This window comes from Rhinolophus ferrumequinum, chromosome 8 (genome assembly GCF_004115265.2).
Source record: "Rhinolophus ferrumequinum isolate MPI-CBG mRhiFer1 chromosome 8, mRhiFer1_v1.p, whole genome shotgun sequence".
NCBI classification, from domain to species: domain Eukaryota; kingdom Metazoa; phylum Chordata; class Mammalia; order Chiroptera; family Rhinolophidae; genus Rhinolophus; species Rhinolophus ferrumequinum.
In genome coordinates this window covers 23,562,887-23,584,699 of record NC_046291.1, presented here as the reverse complement: position 1 = coordinate 23,584,699, position 21,813 = coordinate 23,562,887, and the positions used below count along the sequence as shown (strand labels likewise).

The 21,813-nt window shown below is 36.5% G+C and overlaps 1 protein-coding gene across 14 annotated transcripts in view; it reads left to right on the top strand.

Annotated features, from left to right (window-relative positions):
• UNC80 (unc-80 homolog, NALCN channel complex subunit) overlaps positions 1-19,109 on the top strand; it is a 187,430-nt gene extending 168,321 nt beyond the window's left edge. For 10 of the 14 annotated variants that reach the window (XM_033111946.1, XM_033111945.1, XM_033111944.1 and 7 more), the window contains 7 exons: positions 700-879; positions 4,492-4,630; positions 7,038-7,094; positions 13,763-13,844; positions 14,791-14,902; positions 15,523-15,722; positions 16,519-19,109. In XM_033111946.1, the coding sequence (XP_032967837.1) occupies positions 700-879; positions 4,492-4,630; positions 7,038-7,094; positions 13,763-13,844; positions 14,791-14,902; positions 15,523-15,722; positions 16,519-16,782 (1,034 nt within the window). In that variant the 3' untranslated portion in view covers positions 16,783-19,109. The remainder of the gene's footprint in view (positions 1-699; positions 880-4,491; positions 4,631-7,037; positions 7,095-13,762; positions 13,845-14,790; positions 14,903-15,522; positions 15,723-16,518) is intronic. The other 4 variants (XM_033111948.1, XM_033111954.1, XM_033111943.1 and 1 more) reach the window with 3 other exon arrangements.
• Positions 19,110-21,813: the final 2,704 nt, after the last annotated feature.

Here is a 21,813-nt window from a genome sequence, read left to right as displayed (position 1 = left end):
AAGGAAAATAAATTACCATCTGCCATTAGAGGGCAGTCATTACCCATAAGTAGAATATAATATGTGTGGCTTTTTTCTTTTATTGATGCCTGCAATGTATTAAAGACAAAAAACTTTTGTTACGTACAATTTGGGGCAATTTCCACAGAGCCATTCAAATATTCTGCTTTATAATAAAATAATCTGACATAGAACCCAGGGGGTATTTTATTAATTGTGATTTCCAGAAAAGGAGAATGGGAGCACAGTTTTTATTATGTATTCTGATTTTGATGGGGAGGTTCCTATCAGAAAATGTATTTATTACTTCTATAGGCAGCATATATTTCTCAGTAAAATCTGCCAACTTGAAAGCTGTAATTCATGTCAAAATTGATTTTCATTCTACCAGCCTTAGAAAATGAAATGGAAAAGCATTGAGAGAAGAAGCAATGTCAAAGCGTTTTACACTGGTAGAGATCTCATGCTCCCACTGTTCAGTTTATAAGTATATCAATGGCCAATTCGTCATCTTCTTGTTTTGTTTTTTAACATTCTCACTTCCATTTGCTACTCTGTCCTAAAGATCATTTATCTGGGACACCCCATTTAACTGATCTTTCTTTAAAAGTACAAGTGGTCAAGGAGGCATTTGAAGCAAACACTTGTTTTCTTTCAAGATCCTCCCATGGATTTCCTTTGTTCTCTCAATCCCCCCAGCCTACCAAGGGAAGACATCCATCAGTACCGTTGGCACTTCCACCTCTGCGTACCGCCTGAGCCTGGCCACCATGTCCCGCTCCAACACGGGCACTGGCACGGTCTGGGAGCAGGACAGTGAGCCCTCCCAGCAGGCTTCACAGGACACCCTGAGTCGGACTGATGAGGAGGATGAGGAAAGTAGGTCATCCCACAAAATCCAGCAGGCAACGGGGGAGAGGGTGGGACGCATGTGCGACTCAGCTAGGCCATGCGAATGAGGGCTTGGGAAGGATTTCTGCCTTTCCAACTTTTTTCAGTTCTGATCCCCTGGTCATTTTATAAAAAGGATTTAAAATGGAATTGTGACTGATTCTCTGATTCCTACTGCCTGCTATTCTATAAATTCCTTGATATCCTTGGTCATTTGGAAGGAACTCAGACAAAAAGTAAATTTTTAAAGACCCCTAAATTTTCTTTGCTCTTATACAGAGGGTGCCAAAAAAAAATGTATGCACATTTTAAGAAACGAAAACTACATTAAAATTGTACTACTCAATATATACCAATAATCAAAGATGAATACAAGTCACGTTTGACTTCTGCAATGACAAGCGGTGCTCAAAGTGGTTACCATCAGCATCTAGACACTTCTGATTACGGCGAACTACTGCTTGAGTAACGTTGACCAAAGTGTCCACTTGTATACATGTTTCTGGCACCCCCAGTATATTCAACCTTTTCCACTAACTCTCACTCAAATTGTGCTTAAGTAATTAAGGAAAGTGTTTATTCCCCTTTCTCTTAGCTGTCTTGCTTAGAGAGCTGATTAGCACTTATGTGATCCCATTGGGCAAGGAAAAGTGAGTAATGCTTATGATCAGGACTCAGAAAAGACCAGTTGGCTTATGCTATCTAGAACATGAACCAGCAGGCTGTCTTGAGGGAATATAACCCAAATTTGAGTTAAGACTCTTTCTAGCAACCCAGGAGCTTCTACTACATGTGCTTAAGATTTAGGGTTATAAAATGAGGAAGTAGGTTTTAAGTAAAAGATGAAAGTTTCCATTAAATACCACTATTAATGTTTTTAAGTTGCATTGATTATTTTCCACGTGTTTTAATGAAACTCGATAGAACATTTATAACAAAATGTGCTGCCAATGCCTTAAGAATGAAAACAAAATCTAGAGCTTCACTCAGAGACCCTCCATACCTAAAAAACAACAACAACAACAACAACAAAAAGCCCCACTCTGAACTAAATTAAATGGAAGACATGGGAGTTGAGGTTAGAATTTTACTTAACTAAGATGAATGAAAGCATTTCAATACCCTACTACAGTTGGATGTGTAGGCGAGGGAAAGAAATAAAATCCTTTTTCAAAACACTTACTAGTAGCGTTTCCAGATTTAGTTTCAGGGTTAGATAACAAAGTGATAATCATATTATCCTGCACCCAACGGACATACTTATTTCTAAATCACCCTGGTCATATTAGGGAAATCTTGAAAAATCTTTTTTTAAATTTTTCAGTTACAGTTGACATACAATATTATATTAGTTTCAGGTGTACAACATAGTGATTAGACATTTATACAACTTACAAAGTGCTCACCCCGATAAGTCTAATACCCATCTGACACAACACATAGTGTTACAGTATTATTGACTATATTCCCTATGCTATATTTTACATCCCTGTGATTGTTTTTATAACTGGCAATTTGTACATCTTAATCCCTTCCCCTTTTCACTCTTCCCATCTGTCAACCATCAAAATGTTCTCTGTAGCTATGAGTTTATTTCTGTTTTGTTTGCTTGTTTATTTTGTTTTTTTAGGTCCCACATATAAGTGAAATCATCATGGTATTTGTCTTTCTCTGTCTGACTTGTTTTGACCACGAAAACAAAATAACAGAGACAAGGATAAGCAGTTTGAATATCCATTAAGTCCTAATTATAGTTCAGAACTTAAAGTAATATCTATTTTTCTTTAATGGATGAGATAGTCTCAATAGCTTTTTGTTTGTTTGTTTGTTTGTTTTTAATGAAGGGAAAGGATACAACCTATTTTTAGTAGAGCTAATTATATTTTGCAGGTAACCTTAGGGATAAGTACCTGACCTAGCCAGTAAAAAGGAGCTAGAGGAAAATATAGAGAAGATATAACCAATCTTTAACCAAATGCCAACACACTTATACACTGACAACTATGCAATTGTTTGCTAATATTTCTGCTCTCAGACATCACAACCATCCCAATGAAAACAGAGCTGCTAACAAATGTTGTAGTGTGATTGTGATGTGGGTGTGTATTAATTTATATGAGGCAGTATACGAAAACTAGTTGGTTGACTGCTTTGACTTAAGCCATTTTCCCATTCAGTCATCACACCTCTATTAAGACTTGGGAGGAATAAGACGAGGAGCAAGAAAATAAGAGAAAGATATGTTTTCTCCCTCTAAGATCTTAGAGGTCTTGTAGAGGAGGTGACAAACATTTTCTATACAGAACCCTTAACAAAAGGGTGAATGGGAGGTATTCACCTGATTAATCACCAAACAAATATTGAGGGAGTAAGTGTTAAATCAGTTTGAATAAGGGGGGAAAATCAATGGTATGTGAGAAAAGTCTTTGTAGAAATAGCTTAATCTTCCCTACCACATTTCTCATAATTTTTAAGGCATGTTTGCTTTTTGCTTCTCTGTGAACCCACCTAAAAACATTCATTCCATAACAAGAATCAACTTTAAATCAGTCGTTATATAACAAATTAAAATTTCTAGAACTTTTCATATTCACCTTTTTGGTTTGAAATGTTTCGTTACAAATATGACCCCTTGGGGTATTTTAAATAAATGGCGCCAGATAACCTTAAATGGTAGCAAAAGTTCACCAAAACCCTATGTTAATCAAAATATGTTTACTGCTCAGCAACAAACATTAGTTCACTTAAAACAAAGTCACCTTATCACAAATATTGTGCTAAAGTTAACTTTTATATGGATACATTGATTTCTGCATCTATGGAGAAAACAAGGCTACATGCTTAAAACTTAAAATTTAGGTTAAAATAAGCATTTATTTCTGAACCATACAGTTTTTTTTTAATATTTTTCCAAAAATATCTGAAACAGTCTTTCCCTCAGCAGTCTAAAAATCGTTAAATGTACTGAATATAGTATTTGAATATTAAAGAAAAAGTTATTTCACTCATTCGAAAACAAAGCTCCTTATTGAACTATTCCTGGGATGTTTTAAAAAATATATTCCAGTTTTTCTGAAATTTTTAATTTGCAGCTGCCCCTTGACTTTCACAAATAATCTTATAAAGATAGATAAGAAGTTTACATGTATTTCATGAAGCCTCTTTGAGAATGGGAGATGTGTGGACATGAAGAATTTTTATTCATTCCTTGATTCAGATTAAAATCTAAGACACCAAAGGTCTTTTTTTTTAAAAGATGAGATACATACATGACGTTTTCTTGCAGCTGTTTCCCTCACCAAAATGGAATAAGCAGTCACTTAAACTTGCTGTTCTATTTACATTCTCAAGGTGACAATGTTCAATAACCCTAGAGGCTAAGCTGTTACAATCTCCATTTTTATACAAATAAGGAAGGTGTTTCTTAAGACCCCAAAGGTCTTCATTTTTAATCTATACAAAGGGACAAATGGTAATTTAGCTTTAGAGACTGCCCTAATTTTGTATTCAAGCCAAGGAGGGAACCCAAGTACAAATTTGGTTTGGGTTTTCTGATCAATGTCATAGTTTTATAACACTCCATTCTTTTGCCCCTTTCAGACGACTCTGTAAGCATGCCCAGTGTGGTAAGTGAACAAGAAGCTTACCTCCTGAGTACCATTGGAAGGAGGAGGTTCTCCAGCCACGTCCCTAGCATGTCTACACCTCAGGCTGAGGTGGGCATGTTACCCAGCCAGAGGTAAAAAGCCACGGATGTCTTATACTCTTCATGTGGGGGAAGGTAGAAATTCTGACAATTCACTTGTTATTCCAAAATGGCCGAAAGAGAAGCAAATAATTAACGTTTTTAAGTAGACCATTCAACAAAAGACTTTCCAACTAGGGTTGTGCAGGCCCTCCAAGCATTGTTTCTCCTTTAAAATTTTCCATAAATAGATACCTGGTCTTCTACTTTCAAATGACATTCTTGTATTTCAGGTATATCATTATCTAAGCTAATAATGAGTACCTGGCAAGTATATAGTACTAGCTTGATATATTTGGTGAAGGTTAGACTTCTGGTATGTCATCAGTATTTAGTTGGAGGTAGTGATGCTTAACCAAGCAGAAAAGGGCCTGTGCCACCATGTGTGATCTTGTGTAGGTCATTTAAGTACAGCCCATAGTTTTCTCCTCTGTGAAATGAGGAGGTTGGCTAAAACCATTGTTAAAGTAACTTCTCTATCTATAGTTCTATTATTCCCTGACTACACCCTTTAAAATATTTTCTTTGGCGTTCTCTGCTCCCTAGGAATATACATAAAAAATGTCACATATATAGAAAATGATCTGACATAAAGGTCAAAACATTATTTATTTCAGAGCCAATGATATTTTTACTTGAGGAACTGAATTATTTCAAAGAATTATCTTTTTTTTCTAGTTTGTTATTTATTTTTAATACCTATATATTCAATGTGGTATAATTTATACATGAAAAATAATGAAAATCAGGGCATATTCTAACATTCAGATAAAATCAGTTTATGTGCGGAAATAATTACCTTGTACTGAAATTCTTTAGCAAATAGTTCATAAACTATACAGATGGAATAAAATTTGTAACAGAAGGCCTAACTTTGGAGAATATCAAAAAATAGGGGGAAATGATAAAAGATGATTAATACATAAATTGTGTACTTGCAAAGAAAGCAATATTTTATGTACTATTTATTTAAAAAATTGATAATATGTAAGGGTTACTATTATTGTAAGAGATTTTTTACCTACCATTTGGTAATTTACCTTTGAAAAGGAGGTCTTATAAATAAAATGTGTGAACAAAATCAGAGCCAAATTATAAAAATGTCCCAAAAAAGACATAAAGTCATGCAAGCAGTTAATATTGGTAACTGCTTTTAATTGCTAGCAATGTGCAAGTTTCCATCAAGAATAAAATAAAACTATCTGGTAATTCATTTAAAGGTTTTATTTAAATTAGGGATTGTAGGAACTTAAAATAGAGAGTTTTTTGTTGTTGTTGTTATTTACCTAAAAATAAACAGGCTATTAATTCCCTTTGTACATATCCATTAAGGGGTTAACTCATTTCCAGGGAGAAAATGTTCTATTATAGATATACTAGGCATCCAGAAAAATAATCTAATTAAACCCTTTGCACGTAAGTCATACTTTGGAAAGCTAGTGAAGGCAATAATGTCTATTACATTAGGGAAAGGGAGCCTCTTTCAAGGGACAGAGGTTATTTTGACGGTGTACAATTAGTTAAATAATTCTTTGGGGACGAGCACTCAATTTCCTAAATGGTTGAATTCTATCCAGTTTAAAAAGTATTTATTGAGTGCCTTGTGAGTGCTTAGCTCAAGACTAGGCACTGGAGGAAAGAAAGAAAGTATGACCCAGTTTCTGTTCACAACTCCCCAAATCAGCTGCATCCCAATAAATCGATAAATGGTTTAATTATTCTTTCACCAACCTGACAGGTTTCTTCTTTTGGCATTTACAATTCAGGCGATAGAGGATGGAGTAAGGAGGTAAATGGGAGTTCCATGTGGATTTTCCAGGGTTACTTTTCTTCCATTTGTTTACTTGCATTTTCATTACAAAATTAGTGGTAGAAGTTGGGTTCTTTCTTTGCTTTTCTTAATGGCATCAGTTCCAAGAGTTTGGTTGTGGTAATTCATGGTAAGTGGTTTCCGTGTGATAATGTCACCACACACAAGAAAGAAGCAGTATCCTGGTCAATGAAATATCAGGTACATAAGACAGGTTAAAAATAACCAGCCAGCCAAATTTTACCAGAGTGATAGTTTCATCTTGTACAGATTCATTCCGCAATGCATTTTAGAGCTCACGTACGTATCCATTTGGAGCTCATGTTAAGCCCCGACTCTTGACCAGTAAATAGATGACTCCTCCGAGTTGTATTCATCCGAAGTCCCTCCTCCCCCATTACCTTGAGTCCTATGTCTTGACAAACCCAGCACAAAGTGAAATGGTTGACTGTCTCCTTTTTTCTTCCTTGTTCTGTTAACTTTATTTATTTATTTTTGGTTCTTAGAAGCAGAAAGTTGCATGCCTTTTTTCTTTTTCTTTCGTTTGCATTTTCTTTCCCTAAATGCTTCATCTCCCTACCCCTCCTGCAGTGAACCTAATGTCCTCGATGACTCCCAGGGCCTGGCCGCTGAGGGCAGCCTCTCTAGGTACAGTGTCAATGCTACCTGTCTATTGGTGTCTGTGCTGGGAAGCTAGCTGGTCCCTGTCTCCTCTGTCTCTCTGTCTCCTCTTGCCCAGTCTTGGTATCTATCTCCATTCTTTGCCCTTTGTTGCTCATGAACACACAAGCCTGGAAGTCAAAGGTGTAGCCTCCTTCATTTTCAGTTTTGGAGCTCAATCACTAATGGCCTAAAAAGCTTACTAAACAAAGAGGGGGGAAAAATCTGTGGAGTTCTTGTAGGGCCTTGTTCCATGGATGTCTAAAATTTGATATGCCAAAATTAAATTGATCCCATCTAATCATTCCCTCTCACACCAATATTCCTTAAGAATCGTTGTTCAGAAGACTATTATTAATAATTCAACTCCCCATCATCAGGACAACCTTTATTGATTTGAAACAGGTCTTTTAGCTGATGCCATGCATGGTAAGAAAACAATGGTGCTATACTAAGAGTAGCAATGTCAATACAATTTATATAATTCCCTCTCTTTAAATCATGCTATGTGGCAGGCGATTATCGGAGCTTGTTCAAACACTTAGATAAAGAATGTCTGTCCCAACACAAAGATGACTCCAAAACTTGCCATGAAATAGCAGACACAAACATTTCTTGGTAAGTAAGAGAAGTCTTACAGTGCAAACAATATGTCTTGGCTACTGGTTTAAAGCTTCAGAAAGGGGGACTGCACCTTTAACACTCAGAAAAACCACGTCAAACATTCCTAATCTTGTGCTGTTGATTCACACCTCTCAACTAATCCTCATTAGGGCTAATGCTTCTTGTTCATTCTAAGAGTGTCTTTGTTTCATCTCAAGAGAAAACATGCCCTTTCAGGTTTGCATTATATAGTGAGTACAAAATACCCGTGTTTATTGCTTTATCACAAAGATGAGGAAATGTTGAGAGGCCGTTCCTGTGACAGGTTGTCCTTTATTTTCTTCGCATCTTGTTCAGATTTCACATTTTCTTCTGCAATTGAAAATGGGAAATTTCGTCCATCACCAGGTGTATCTTTTTTTTCTTTTCTTTCTTTTTTTTTTTTTTTACTGGACCCATAAATCATGACATTCATTGTGTTTGCTAGCCCTTGCCTTGACAGATCAGTCTCTTATTGTTGGTAAATGTGGGAGTGCCACTGAGTGCAGACTTAATTCGATTTTCAAGAGCTTCCGGGATGAGAAAAAACAGCAATCCTCAAGATGGTTTCCCTTCATTGTGCAGAGCGTTTGAAGAGATCAGAACCAAGTCTAGCACTGTGACCACTGCTTTCAAAGAATGCATTTGTTAAATGCTTAATATTACATGTGAGACAGGAGAACTTTGATTAGAAGATAATTTCAGTGGCCTCCTGAGCAAAGAAAGTGTTAAACCAGTCTTCCATTTGGCCGACTTTGTCCCAGGCTTTTCTAATTAGGTCAAATTCTGCTCTTGCTCAGTAAATAATGTGGGGGGGGGAGGGGTGGTGGTGGTGGTGGTGGTGGTGGTGGTGGTGGTGGTGAGAGAAGGCAGGAGTTTGAGTGGAGTTTTATAAACTCTCCAAACGATTTGGCCCTCTCTGGCAGGCTCAGCATTCAAATGACTGATTTGGAGTTCTCTAAACCATCCAATCTGCCCTGGGTCCATTGTCAATGGGAATAAACCCAAAGTTCTGCTACATGAGACTGGTTCAGAGCCAAAGCTATAGATTTTGTCTACAACTGAATTAGTCAGTCATGTCAGGACTTTGATGATTACTTTAGATCAACCGTTGTTGATCTGTTGTTCCTGTAACTACTGTTTTAGTTCTGGGTGTCACCCAGTCACCCACATTCAGTTGTGGTCATTAAGAAACTGGAAGATGAGGCATTCACTTTAGATTCTAAATTATTCTATTAAAGCAGAGGCATTCCATCAGCCAGTAGCACATCCACTTTTGTCATATGCTGCAAATCGTATCTCTTGAACTCCATCATGTCACCAAGTTCTCTTTGGAGGAGAGGAACTTTCGGCATTTAATAAGAGGTGGGTTTATAAAATAGGATATATACTTGTTATAGTTGACTTCCAGGCTTTCTGTTTTGGGCACGAAACTCCCTTATGCTGCAGACTCTTCAAGTCCTGAAGAAACAGTAAGGCCTTAACACTGTAAATCACATTTAGCACACACCTGAGCACTCAGGACTTAAAATACACTCAAAGTAGTTCTACGGAAAATCTGGTGCCAAAGCTTAAAGGATATCAGAAAGCATGCCTAAGGGAAAGTAATAAACCCAGCTCCTCCTGCCAACGTCCACATTATGGTTAACTTTCTGGGGATTTGTTTTTGAAAGAGCACTTATTTTAAACAAAAATGGGCAAGTTGGTTTGAGGGCTTAGTGAGGAAGAGACCAGCATAACTAGGATAACCCAATGAATAGAAGTAAAAAAATAATTTTGCAGACCTTTTGAAAATTTCTTCTAGGATTTTGTTAACCTGTGTTTACTGTTTTTTTGTTTTGTTTTTTAAAGATTCATGACAAGAAATATCAACCTGTTAGAAGCACTATGCTATGGAGAAAAGATTCTCTTTTTTTTTCCAGAAATTAATAAGTTGTAATAATATTCTATGGAAGAATTCTCTTTTGTTAAGAGTGATGCTCTTATAGTTACAGAAACTCATTGGAGATGTTCCTGCCCTGTGCTCTCCCCAGATACACACATCATGGACGATATTTTTTTTTTTTGCAAAAGAATATAGACATAAAGAAGGTTATTCAACCACTCAAGCCTGTATGCTTCTACTTGAGAATTAGATTTTGTTGGGACATGTTAGAATATTTTGAAAGGCAGGAACTGACAAGAAATTCTAAGAAAAATAAAAAGAGATTACAATGTTATTTGATTTCATCAGGATAATTTTAATAACAGTGGAAAAAAACAATTTGGCTCAAGTTTGAACAAGATGTATAGTCTGGGTGAGACAAAATAAAAATAACCTATGCAGTAGAACACATCTCATGATCATCATCCACATTTTCAAAGTTTAAAAATTTTGACAAGTAGTCTGAAAGTATAAAGAAAAATATTCAAACAACCTTTTTATGCAGCTGAGAATTAATGGCTAACAAAAGGTGTGTTGTGATACACATGTGTGTACTTTGTCATTGCTAAGTCAGTTCTTACGTGATATCTAAGATCCAGATTATTCCCCCTGTTTAATCTGATTGCAGCCTCTAATCTCTAAATTCTATGGCATTTAAAACAGATTTTATTGGAGGTGTGGAGGCTAAGTAAATTTTAAACAATACCCATTTACTGGGAAAAGGAAAAGTAGGATTTTTGTCTACTGTTGAATTCCCTGTTCTCTGCAAGTGCTTTATGGCTGCTTTGGTGCTGACTCTACGCAGTCCCATTAGGGGAAAATCATTCAGGGTAAATGGTTATGCTGTGTCTTGTGTTCTCCCTCTAGATTTCTCTAACCACATTAAAACTGAAACTAAAAATACAGATTAAAAACCATGAAAATACTAATTCATTTTCTGTATGCCAGTCTCACCCAGTGCTTCCACTTAAATTTTTTTATTTATGAAATATATTTCAATCTATGTACTTTTTTTGTAATTTGAGATGAGTGATATGAGTTTTTATTGCATTATTGAATGGCCCCTTGTTTGCCTATCATACATTTAAAAAAAATACTATTAGATATATATTCCATTAGAAGATACATATTTATATGCTGCAATCCAGGCCATCATGCTGAAACAAGGAAAAAGAGGTAATTTGCGCCAAAATTGCCCTTCTAACATTATCTAAATATCCCTAGCTTATAAATGACTTCCTTCCATTCTGAGGAAGTTGTTTTTGTTTTTTTGTAGACAGTTGAGTCACACCAGTTCTGCCAAGCCCCACGTGCATTTACTGCTCTACAATCTCATGTTATGGTGTGCCATTGTAATGTTTTTCAGTGACTCAAAAATGCAAAGCATGATTTTAGCTTCAATTTAGAAAGCCTTATGTGCTTTCATCCTTATTGTTTTGCCCTTTTTCTTAGCAAAATGGTGGAAATCAGCCATTTCTCATTTCCAAGATTAAAAATCTCAGGAAACCAGTGTTCTGTGGAGAGGTGTGTAGGGCCAACGCCTTGGTCTTCTCCTGGTTGATTTTAGTATTGTACACCTACAGTCTATCACACATCGCAAATCCTACAGATCACTGAAATATTACATGAGGTGGAGATTAGCTAAATTGACGCTACATTTTCCTTGCAACCCTAACTTGATATAGACCTGAGAAAAAGAGATGTGTCCTGCATAAATAACTTCCATTATTAACTTCTCTGGCTGTTTATTAGTAATGTGTCCTAACTGCACACAATTAAGCCAGACTTTGATATCCCAAATATTAACATGTTAGCACTACATTGTGGGGGGAGTTTAGCTGCAATATATCTCCAAGGGCATGTTCTATAATTTCATCCTTGATGTATGCATTCCCTTGATGAAATGCTATATCATTTACATAGAACAGCTAATTACTATAACTAAAGCTATAAACTTTATCTATTTCTTAGAAATAAGCCTCTCTATCCATAGAGAAAATTTGATGCTTATGATCCTCCCTTGGAATAATCATCATGAAATTTTCATTATGTTTTGACATTTAACACTCCCTGAGTAACGTGTATTTCTTTTCTTGCACCATTTTTTCCTCACGATCTCAGATTATCGAATAAAAAGAGACAAGTGGACTTGTCTCTTCGATTGTTTCTGTCTGCCTCGATTTCATTTTCTCTGCCCAGTTATTTTCAAAACATTTTATTACCCACTTCCGTTTAGAGTTCTAAAAGCAATAAACTCATTACAAATATCAAATATAAAACAAGGAAGCATGCTATATACATTACTTTTCATGTTCAATCCATTTTACATCAACTAACTGTTTTTCTCTACTTTAGTGGGAGGTAGATGGTAAGTATTAACCTCCCTTTATGGCCAAGGGAACTGAGGTAACAGTTAGATGTCAATGAAGAATCCATTCCAAAAAAAACTTTGCTTGGTATTTGGGAGAACCTTGTTTCTACTTTTGTGTATATGGTAATTGAATACTCTTTCCAATTTAAGACACGTTAAAATGTATAATAAATAAGGAGATGTCATTTCAAACATGCCAGCAACATAGTCTGGATTGCTTATCAGAATTTATTGAATTGTTCCTTTGGGGTAATTTTCTGTCATCGTAGTAAGGTCATATATGGTACAAGGTCATATATGTATAAAAGTAATGTACATTGATCTTTTGAACTTGATATTTAGGAGAACAAGAAAGTTTAAAAAAAACGTTTGTTTGGGGGGACTCTGTGGAATTTTGTATTGTGTATCCCAAGTGGTATAATTATGATATAATTACATCCTTATTTTGTAAAAACTTTGATGAACTCCATTTGGGAATCACTGATTTCCTTCCAGTGGAAATATAAGACTTAAAAACTGACAGATGTAGCTGTGTCAGCCATGTGATGATTAACCAGTTGTCAACACAACAGGGGAAACATCTGTGTCCACCTTGCCACCAGTTTCTCTCCCTAGACCTGCAGCTAGGTATTTAGATAGCTCATTTTTAAAAAATATGGAAATGAATGAGTATAGTCTTTCTCTCTTTTTCCTGGACAGTTGCTGACTCTGGATTCCTCTGTGGAATATTTTACTCTAAAAATTATTTGTAGATGACTCTCCTTTTGCAAAGGCAAAGCAGAAATTAATTACCCATTAACCAAATAATCACATTGGCATCGTCCACAAGATTACAATGTTCTCCGGGGCACAGTACTTTTCTTTTTTCACCCCACACCCATTATGAACACCTATTATACATGCATGCGGAATGAAAAAAGGATCATGGGCCCATGACAGTATTTTCAGCTTCACCCAACACTAAAATAGTGACCAGTGCCAGTACTCATTTTTGCACATAAAATACACACATACACAGTAAATTTGGGGGGAGCAGGTTGTTGCTTTTAAAATTGCACAATATGTTTGAGTGCAACTACTTGATGTTAATCCATTGATCTTCTGAGTTCCACTGACAGCTTAATTATTTTGCCAGCCTTTTAAATCTAAAACCATTTTTAAAAAAACACTTGTCTGCCCATGTGACTATTCATTTAGTCAGTAGTCACAGAGACTTCAGGCTGCAAACATGTGTTGAATGTACCCCTTCACCCAAATGGATTCTGTGTCTGATGTGTTTGATATTCATCCATCTTATTTTCATTTAAATTGAAAATTTAAAAAAGGTGTTCCCATCCATGTGGTAGAGTTGTTTGTGTTTGTTTGTCACCACTTTTTCCCCTCCCCCTGGAAAAAAAAATTGAGATTAGACTATGACATCTTAAACTGTTTGGTGGCTTCCAAACCAGGGTGTGATCAAACCAATGTTATGTTGAATGATAGATATGGCATCAGTGATGGAAAACAGAATCTCAATTTTGGCAGTTTGGGGCTATAAGGCCTCGTCCTCTTTCCCAAATCTTCAAAAACGCCCATTTCAGGGATTCTTTCCCAACCTTCCTTCAAAGATAATGGTATCTTTGAAGTGACTATTTCGTAGAAGTGATTTGGGCTAACATCCACCAGAGGGTGGTCTTCTGAATTCTCTCCAGGTCCACTAACGCTGTTGGTGCTTGACAGGGTGGCAAGTGTGCAGAGTGAACCTGGCCAACAGAACCTCCTCATTCAGCAGCCGCTGGGGAGGAAGAGGGGCCTGAGGCAGGTAAGCAGAGCCCGAAACAGCAGGAGAGTCATCCTAGAAAATGGAAGCTCTATTCAATTTTTAACGTCCGTGCATATTAAGATTATATTTTGCCTTCTCCCCACCCAAAATAAGCAGTACAGAGCAACTTTAAAACATGGTAAGTGCTTGAACAATCAGTTTTTAGCTTCTATTTTAGCCCACATCAGCAAAGTTGATTACTTAGTGAAATAAGTGCACCTATACTTCTATTTGTTTCCTATTCAGACACCTTCTTTCCCAGCCAAACTTACTCACTGAGGAAGATTTGTTAAAAAGTTGTTTTCTGTATAGAGGCATAGACATAGTTGTGCTTTCTCCCTCATTTCAAGATCAGTGATTCAAGTTAAAACTGGTATCAAAGTAAAGATCATCTTTACAGATTTCCTTAGGTTCAGGTTCCTTTACGTTACGGTGTAAATAAAAATTTAGATGAGGCTTTGCACTGGTGCTTTGATGGGAGCATCCCAGCATTTTTTTGGACACTTTCCAGCATCTGGATCAGACACTTTCAAGCATCTCAGGTTTTTCCTCAACCTCTCCTTGAGAGTTAGCATATGTTGAGCTGCAACTTTTAGCTGAAGAAAGGCTGACATGTAAGCAATAATCATTAGTTTTGTATCCTAAAATTCACTGACATGCTCACATTGACTGTTTTAAATTATATTAATTAATGTTCCTAGGATATCTAAAGAAGTAATAATTAGGAGATACGATTGGTTAAAAGAGATGCCAGACTCAAATACCTGTAGTTAAATACGCAGAACAAAGTCTATTTTAATCAGCTATAAATGCAAGGAACAACCATAAGAGTCCACAGAAACCCATACAGAAAGGAATAAGCCGTCGTCAGAATCCTCTTAGCATAGCGTTTCCTCCCAGGCAGTTAGACTCTTCTTGCCTGCTTTATTCTGCCTATTCTTTTTAGCTAAGACGTCCTCTACTCTCACGTCAGAAGACTCAGACTGAACCCAGAAACCGCCATGGGGCTCGGCTGTCGACCACTCGGAGGAGCATTCAACCTAAAACAAAGCCATGTGGTGAGGCCTCCTATGTCCCTTCTGATTGTATCATTGACACGATGCCCAACTCAGCTGGGAAGGGCTGCAGAAACTGAGCTCATGCAGACAAGCACCGCTTTGAGAAAGCACTAGGATAAGGGAAGACATTTTCTAGAAAACTTTAGTGCCTTTTTTAATTCTCATCTTTCCCAACCCCCACCTTTACCCCCATGAACCCAAGGAAATGGAAGAGTCCAAAGTAAACATGAATGCTGAGATTTGACTATAGAAAGCTGTGTCTTCTCTATCCAAACCAGGAACTGGGTGTGTTATATGTCTTACTGAAAACAAAGAAATGATGAATAATAGGGCCTTTTAAGTCCTGTTGGCAGTTGTTATGAGTGATGACCAACTTCACCTAATGCTCTATACAAATCTTGTTTTTAGTCCATTTATGTAACAATGATTTTTCTACCCCAATCCTACTCTTTATAAGAAGGTGACATCAAAATATGTACATAATAATTAAATATGCTCTCATCTATTAATAAACCAGCAATGTCTTTACTAAGATAAGCCAAGAGACACTGGTTAAAGTTAATTATTAAACACTGCCAACGTATTTCCCCTCTATTTACTGCTTTACTTCTGACCTACAGCAGATCAGAAACGATCTGTGACCTTCATTGAGGCTCAGCCAGAGCCAGCAGGTGCCCCAACAGACACACTCCCTGTCACAGCCCAGCCACAAGGCTGCAGCCCATCCCCATCGAGGAAACCAGAAGGGATGGACAAACCAGTCCTCACGTCTTCCCCGGCCATTGTTGTCGCTGATCTTCATAGCCTGTCTTCCAAGCAGGTATGGGTGCTAGAGAAACAGGCAAGGGTTGCTCCCTGACCACTTAGATCTAGGAACCATTTAGATATGCAAAGTCACTCCATATAAATTAAGTCTGAGTCTGTAACATTTTGTTAGCCAGACAATGTTCCTATCATCATGAAAAAGAAAATCTATAGCATATGGCCAGGAATACATTTACTTAAGAAAAAAATAAAAGAAGTGTTGGTATTCTTCATTATGAAAAACCTAAAAGAAAATATTGCACAGTTAAAATAACCATTGAAAACCAGTACATAATAATACATAGTTTAAAGATAGTTCAACTGAAGTTACCAATTTAGATGAAGCCTTTAAATACCTTTAAATACAGAGCCTTCTGTATCCTAAAAGATGAGAAGGACTTCTTGTTTTCATCTTTTTCGTCATTGTTGTGATATTTTTTCTTCTTTTGATCTTTATAAATGAATTTCCATAGGTCTCACTTTCTTCTCGTGTGGTATTTAAAGAACCCTAACGGGCATTATTACTGCATACATTTTCATAGTCTTTAATGATTAAAAAGCATTGCAACACCATTCTTATTTTATCCTCACAGTTTACAAGGTAAGCAGGGAAAAAATAATCCTCATGCTACAGGTTAGAAAACTGAGACTTAGAAAGTTGGAAGGGCCATATAAGATCTCACATATAATAAAGCCTGGAATTGGAACTAGCCTTGTAATTCCTTGTCTAGTTACAGCTAGACAACATTTTTTATACTCTTCCCTGGCACCCATCCTACCTTTCCATGATGTTATGGTCCTTTTGATCATAGAGTGAGACCCTCCCTGCTGAAGGAGAAAAGAAGGAGGACCCAGAAGTACAAGGTGCGACAGCACACAGCCCCCTCTCTACTCAACTTTCAGACCCTGATGACTTCTCAGGCCTTGAGACGTCCATCCTCCTCCAGCATGGAGACACTGTCCTTCACATCAGCGAGGAAAATGGCATGGAGAACCCTCTGCTGGCCAGCCAGTTCCCTTTTACTCCCACTGAGCTTGGGGAGACTGGTGTAGACCTAGATGAGTCTCATGTTTAGTTCTGTATCTTGTAAGAGTTGCAGGTCTAGACAAGATGTGGGAGGGATCACTTTACTTAAAGTTGAATACTTTTGCTTGGAAAAGAAAACACAGCACTTTATATCCAATGGGCGACAGAAATGTCAGTAGATTTCACTGCCAATGCTCATTTTGTTTCATAAACATGTCTTAAAAATCAATGGCTAAGATGATTTCATTGTGTGAGGACCATAAAAACCAGGGATGAATAAGGGGAAAGAGCCATTTGCAAATTGTTTATGATTCAAGAAGGCTTGAGCAGTTAAAAATATATACTATTACAGAGATGCTTATTTACGAATATTAACAAACAATATGCTCTAAAAAGAATGCAATTTTTTGAGGTTATTCACATTATACATCTCATGCAAATGTTTATTTTTATAGTTTCAAAAATATTAAATCAGGTGGCTATACAAGTAGGAATTTACATAAAATAATAAATAGGGAAAATATTAGTTTGAGAAACTAAATAATAAGTAAACCTGCAGCCATTTTTGTTTTGATCAACAATACAGCCATTCAGAAGAAGGAAAGAAATACTATTTTTAGAGTGGTAGACTTTTCAATATTTATTTTTCAACTATCATTTTCACTGAATGTTGTAAATCAAAATGCTAATGCTATAAGATCGTTCCTTTTATAATCAATCACATTAGAGAGAAAATATTCTAGAAATTATCAGACATAATTCTGAATCAAGAAGAACTGAAATAGCCTATACTACAATAAAAATGAAATGTAAATATAATAGCTAGAAAGAGATGATATTCCTACTTCTAGCCCTGACTACGACAATGCCAAGATCAGGAGATATTGGAAAATGTGATTACTTTCCTTACAGCATCCTGTGCCTGCCTTCAAGGGCATATTTTCAGATATTAAGGCTATTGTTGTTAGAATGGGTTCACTAAGATAACTTCTCAATGTTAACTTCTCAATATTCTTATGATCTTATAGGCATCTAAGTTTATGAGAAAAAATATAAAGTCAGCAATCTCTTCTTAGACACAGTCAGCTTGTGACTTTTACTTTAACCTGAAGTTCACTTACTTCAAAAAAAGTATAAAACTTAGAAGGCTTGAGAAGCCATATCTATAGTGTATTATTGATGTTATAGTAGGGCTTGTTATCATATAGTTCAAAATTGAATTTCAAAATTGTAACGGTTTACATTAGAAGACTATTATATAACTGTTAAGCATATAAAAACTCATATACATACCTAAATTGGTATGGCAGGGGGTGTGTGAGTGTGTGTGTGTTTTCTAGTCCTCCAGTTGAAGTCAAACACAGATTTTGATTACATTGCAATGAATTTAAAAAACATTCTGTGTGCTTAAACTTGGACTGTATTGGCTTTGGAAAGTATATGTATATAAAGAGGAGACCTGCTAAACCTACCCAAATCACAAAGGAAAATTATTTTTCTGTTAGAATTGCTTATTAAATAGGCGTTTATACTGTGATTTATACTTTCAAATATAATTTGGGGTTTTGGTCCCATTTCCTAAGAGAATGAACATTGTCTGTGAGTTAAAGACAATGGACAAAATTAAAAATTTCAAATCTAAAGTTTCAGAAAATAGAAGCTTATGTTATGTTTTACAGTATTTTCAGAACATTGACACTTAATGCTGAGTTAATTCTCAAGTGCAGAAATATACATATAAGTGGTTTTATGATTCTTTCTAAGCTGATGTATTTTGCCTGTTAAAAATTATGCTGTTAAAAATTATGCTGCTAAATTAGTGTTAGAGGCCTTATGTTTGGTAATTATAAGTGTCTGGGCTATATGAGTCTCTATATATGTGTGTGCTTTGTTCCAGTGTCTTGATTCTTGTTTCAAATTCTCTATGTATAATTGTATCAAATATTTAAAAAGTAAAGGTGTCAAAGAAGATTGTCAAGTATCTGACAAGAATCCTAAATACCTTTATATATGTATTGAAAAAGTACCGGGCTGTTTTGAACATGATTATGCTGACCTGTCTGCCTTTTAGCCTGACTCTTTCACTCTAGTGTTATGGAAATCTGCTGGAAACTTTTCCAGTAAGCTAAGTACCTTGCAAAAAAGCCCCCACTCTGAGAAGCAGGGCTTTTTAGAGTGGGAATGTTTTCATACTGGGACTATTGAGATTTTACAGATGTATGCATCTGTTCCATTTAAGGTGCCCTTAAATGTGTTGAATGTAATGTGTTAGGTGTTTATGTGTAATCGAAAAAGTATCTACATGTATGTGCATAAGATTGTCATAAGGTGTATTCTCAGGAATACTGGTACCTGGAGTTTGAAGGAATAACTATTAAAAAAAAAAAAAACAGTAGGGGAAGATTAGAAAAAGAGTTCAAGATAACAGTTTTGTAATGTTCAAAATATTGAGCATATGACTAAAAATTATTACATATGATAAATACTGTATTGGTAATACTAGATCAGTTCTTAAGCTATAATGCTTAATGATATTTATCTTGTTCAGAGGAAAATTAAAACAGATACCTATTTCCCATGTATAAGAAATTAGACTCAGCCAAGAGGTTGCTTCTTCTGAAATTAACTTTTGAGTGAAATGGGAATAAATATGTATCATCCATGATAGTGGGTTCAGATTTATACTACTCAGATTCAATTTAAGCAGTTCAAATCCTGGATACAGCAAAACATTTTACTTTTACTTTTCAGTATTTGCTGCTTACTATAATTCTATTAGATAAGTTATTTGATTTTTCCAAAAAGGAAACTGGACTGTTGAGTGCTTTGGGACAAGGCATTGCGAACTAGTGTCAAAAGGCACAATTGGGCATGGCAGTATGGGGGCAGGGGTAGGGAATCTGTGATTTTGGTGGTCTAGTTAGAGCCTCTTTCACAGGCTAGAAGTAACTGGTTTGCTACTTCAGCCCTCCAAAAATACCAAGGCAAGGTGACATCTCCTCCCTTCTTTAGTAAATCTGTCCCTTTAGTCAGTGAAGAATATTCTCCACTCTGCTGTCCAACTCCAACAATATTTGAAATGAGAATAGGGTGTGTATAGGGACCTACAAGGAAGAAAGGGTCATAAATAGAATCATAGCCCAAAACACAAATACCCTTCCTCAAGTTAATCAGGATATTTTAATAGTCTCCAGAATTTGCTGCTATCACACCGAGTCATGCTGTTGCCTTGTGACCTCACACTCCCAATTCCATGGCCTTGTCCTTGGCGTGAGTAGAAAGTCCCACTTCCTCATTTACTTTCGTGGGCTTCAACTGCAGCAATTCAGAAACAGAGTTTAGTTTGACACTCAGGAGAATACAAAGAAGGGCAGAATGTATTTGGAAAAACTTAAGACAAATTTACTTATATTATTTTAGGATTGTTTAGCATTACAGATCAATGTACCTCCATAATATTTTTCAAGAGTCACTGTGACTGCAGGATGAAAATCCTTTACTAGCCATTATACAGGTGAAAATAAATGATTGATTACACAGCCAACTTCCCTCAAATGACTATGAAGTCTGTTATGAATACTGAATGACCAAAGAGCATGGAAAAAATGCATATGAATAAGTACTGAAATGTTTATGAAAGATATTTATGAAAGATATTAAGACTTCTGTGTTTGAATATGCACATATAATAAAATAAACCTAAAAAAAACATTTAAGATGCCTGATTTTCATTTCTCATTTCTTAACATAGGGAAGAGGTTAACTCATTCAGAAAAATGTTCTTTTCAGATCCCTGGGTGTGCCTTGATGTCTCTCCTCAATGCCCCTAGTCTGGCCTAAGTTCACCCTTCAATTAGACACCTCCAGTTCCTCCCTCCAACCCAACTGAGCTCCATTCTGCTCATGCTCTCCACCCTTAACTTTTAAATGAAGCAGAATGGGCATATTGGGAGACAGATACCCCAGCTTCTGCCCAGGTTATGACCTGCTGGAATGACTCCCAGGAGGAATGTTAAGGACCTGGTTGTCCTTTGAATGTGGCCAGAACTACCATGGGGTCCAAGTTACCACCAGTTCTGTCTTTTGTACAGAGTACAAAGTGCCCTATCCTTACCTTCTAAGATATGCTCTTGCTAAATCCATTTTTTTTCCTCGTGTATTTTGTCTTTCCTGACCCAAGGACCCTAGACACATTTGGCAGAGGAACAGACACTCTTATACCTCTTCTAGATTATGTCTCAACAGTAAATAAGCATATACAAATTTTTAGTGAGCATTCCTGAGAGGAAAAAACAAAAAGACAAGCATAGGAGAGTAGTAATAACCACCATCATTGATTTCTGAGTACCAGGTATTATGTGCTTTGCTCATCACCTGGATTTGCTTATTTAATTCTCACAACCCTAAACTCTGGGCACCGGCTTAATGGATGAGAAAACAGATGAGGCAGAGAGAAATGACTTGACAGGTCACTGTGGACCTCAAGGAGAAAATTTCATTTCATGTGAACCCTGAGAAGGAATTTATCTGAGATGGACTCCCCGTGGACAACCGAGCGCCCAAATTTTATAAATAATAAGAGCCTAGTGGCTCCTTGCTGACAGGAGCTTCTCACGTATTTTGTATACCAGGTAGAACTGTAGAGTGAACTCAGTCTTCCTGCACTGCCTCTTACTGACTCAGGCTGAGTCAACTATTATAAGGGACTTCCTGGTTTCCTCTTTTCACCAATGAGCTATGATCTGCCCCCATCCAATCAGAATTGCTAACCAATCAGGACTGCAGGATTCAGACCACGTATACGGATTTGGATACCTTATTTACATTAAACGGACCTAATTGGGAACCTGGGCGGGAATTTTCACTATAAAAGATAGCCTCCCCTAGGTCTCAGCAGAACACAATTTAGTTTGTGACCTTAATCTGTGTCTTTGGGACTGCAGTTCCTTTTGCTCAAATACTTTTTATTTTGTATTAGTCTAAAATTAATTTTGTTTTACACAGCTAGTGTCTAGAAGAGGTAGGATTCCTCCCTAAATCTGAATATTCCATCTCTTAAGAATAGTTCAGAGAGAGAAAT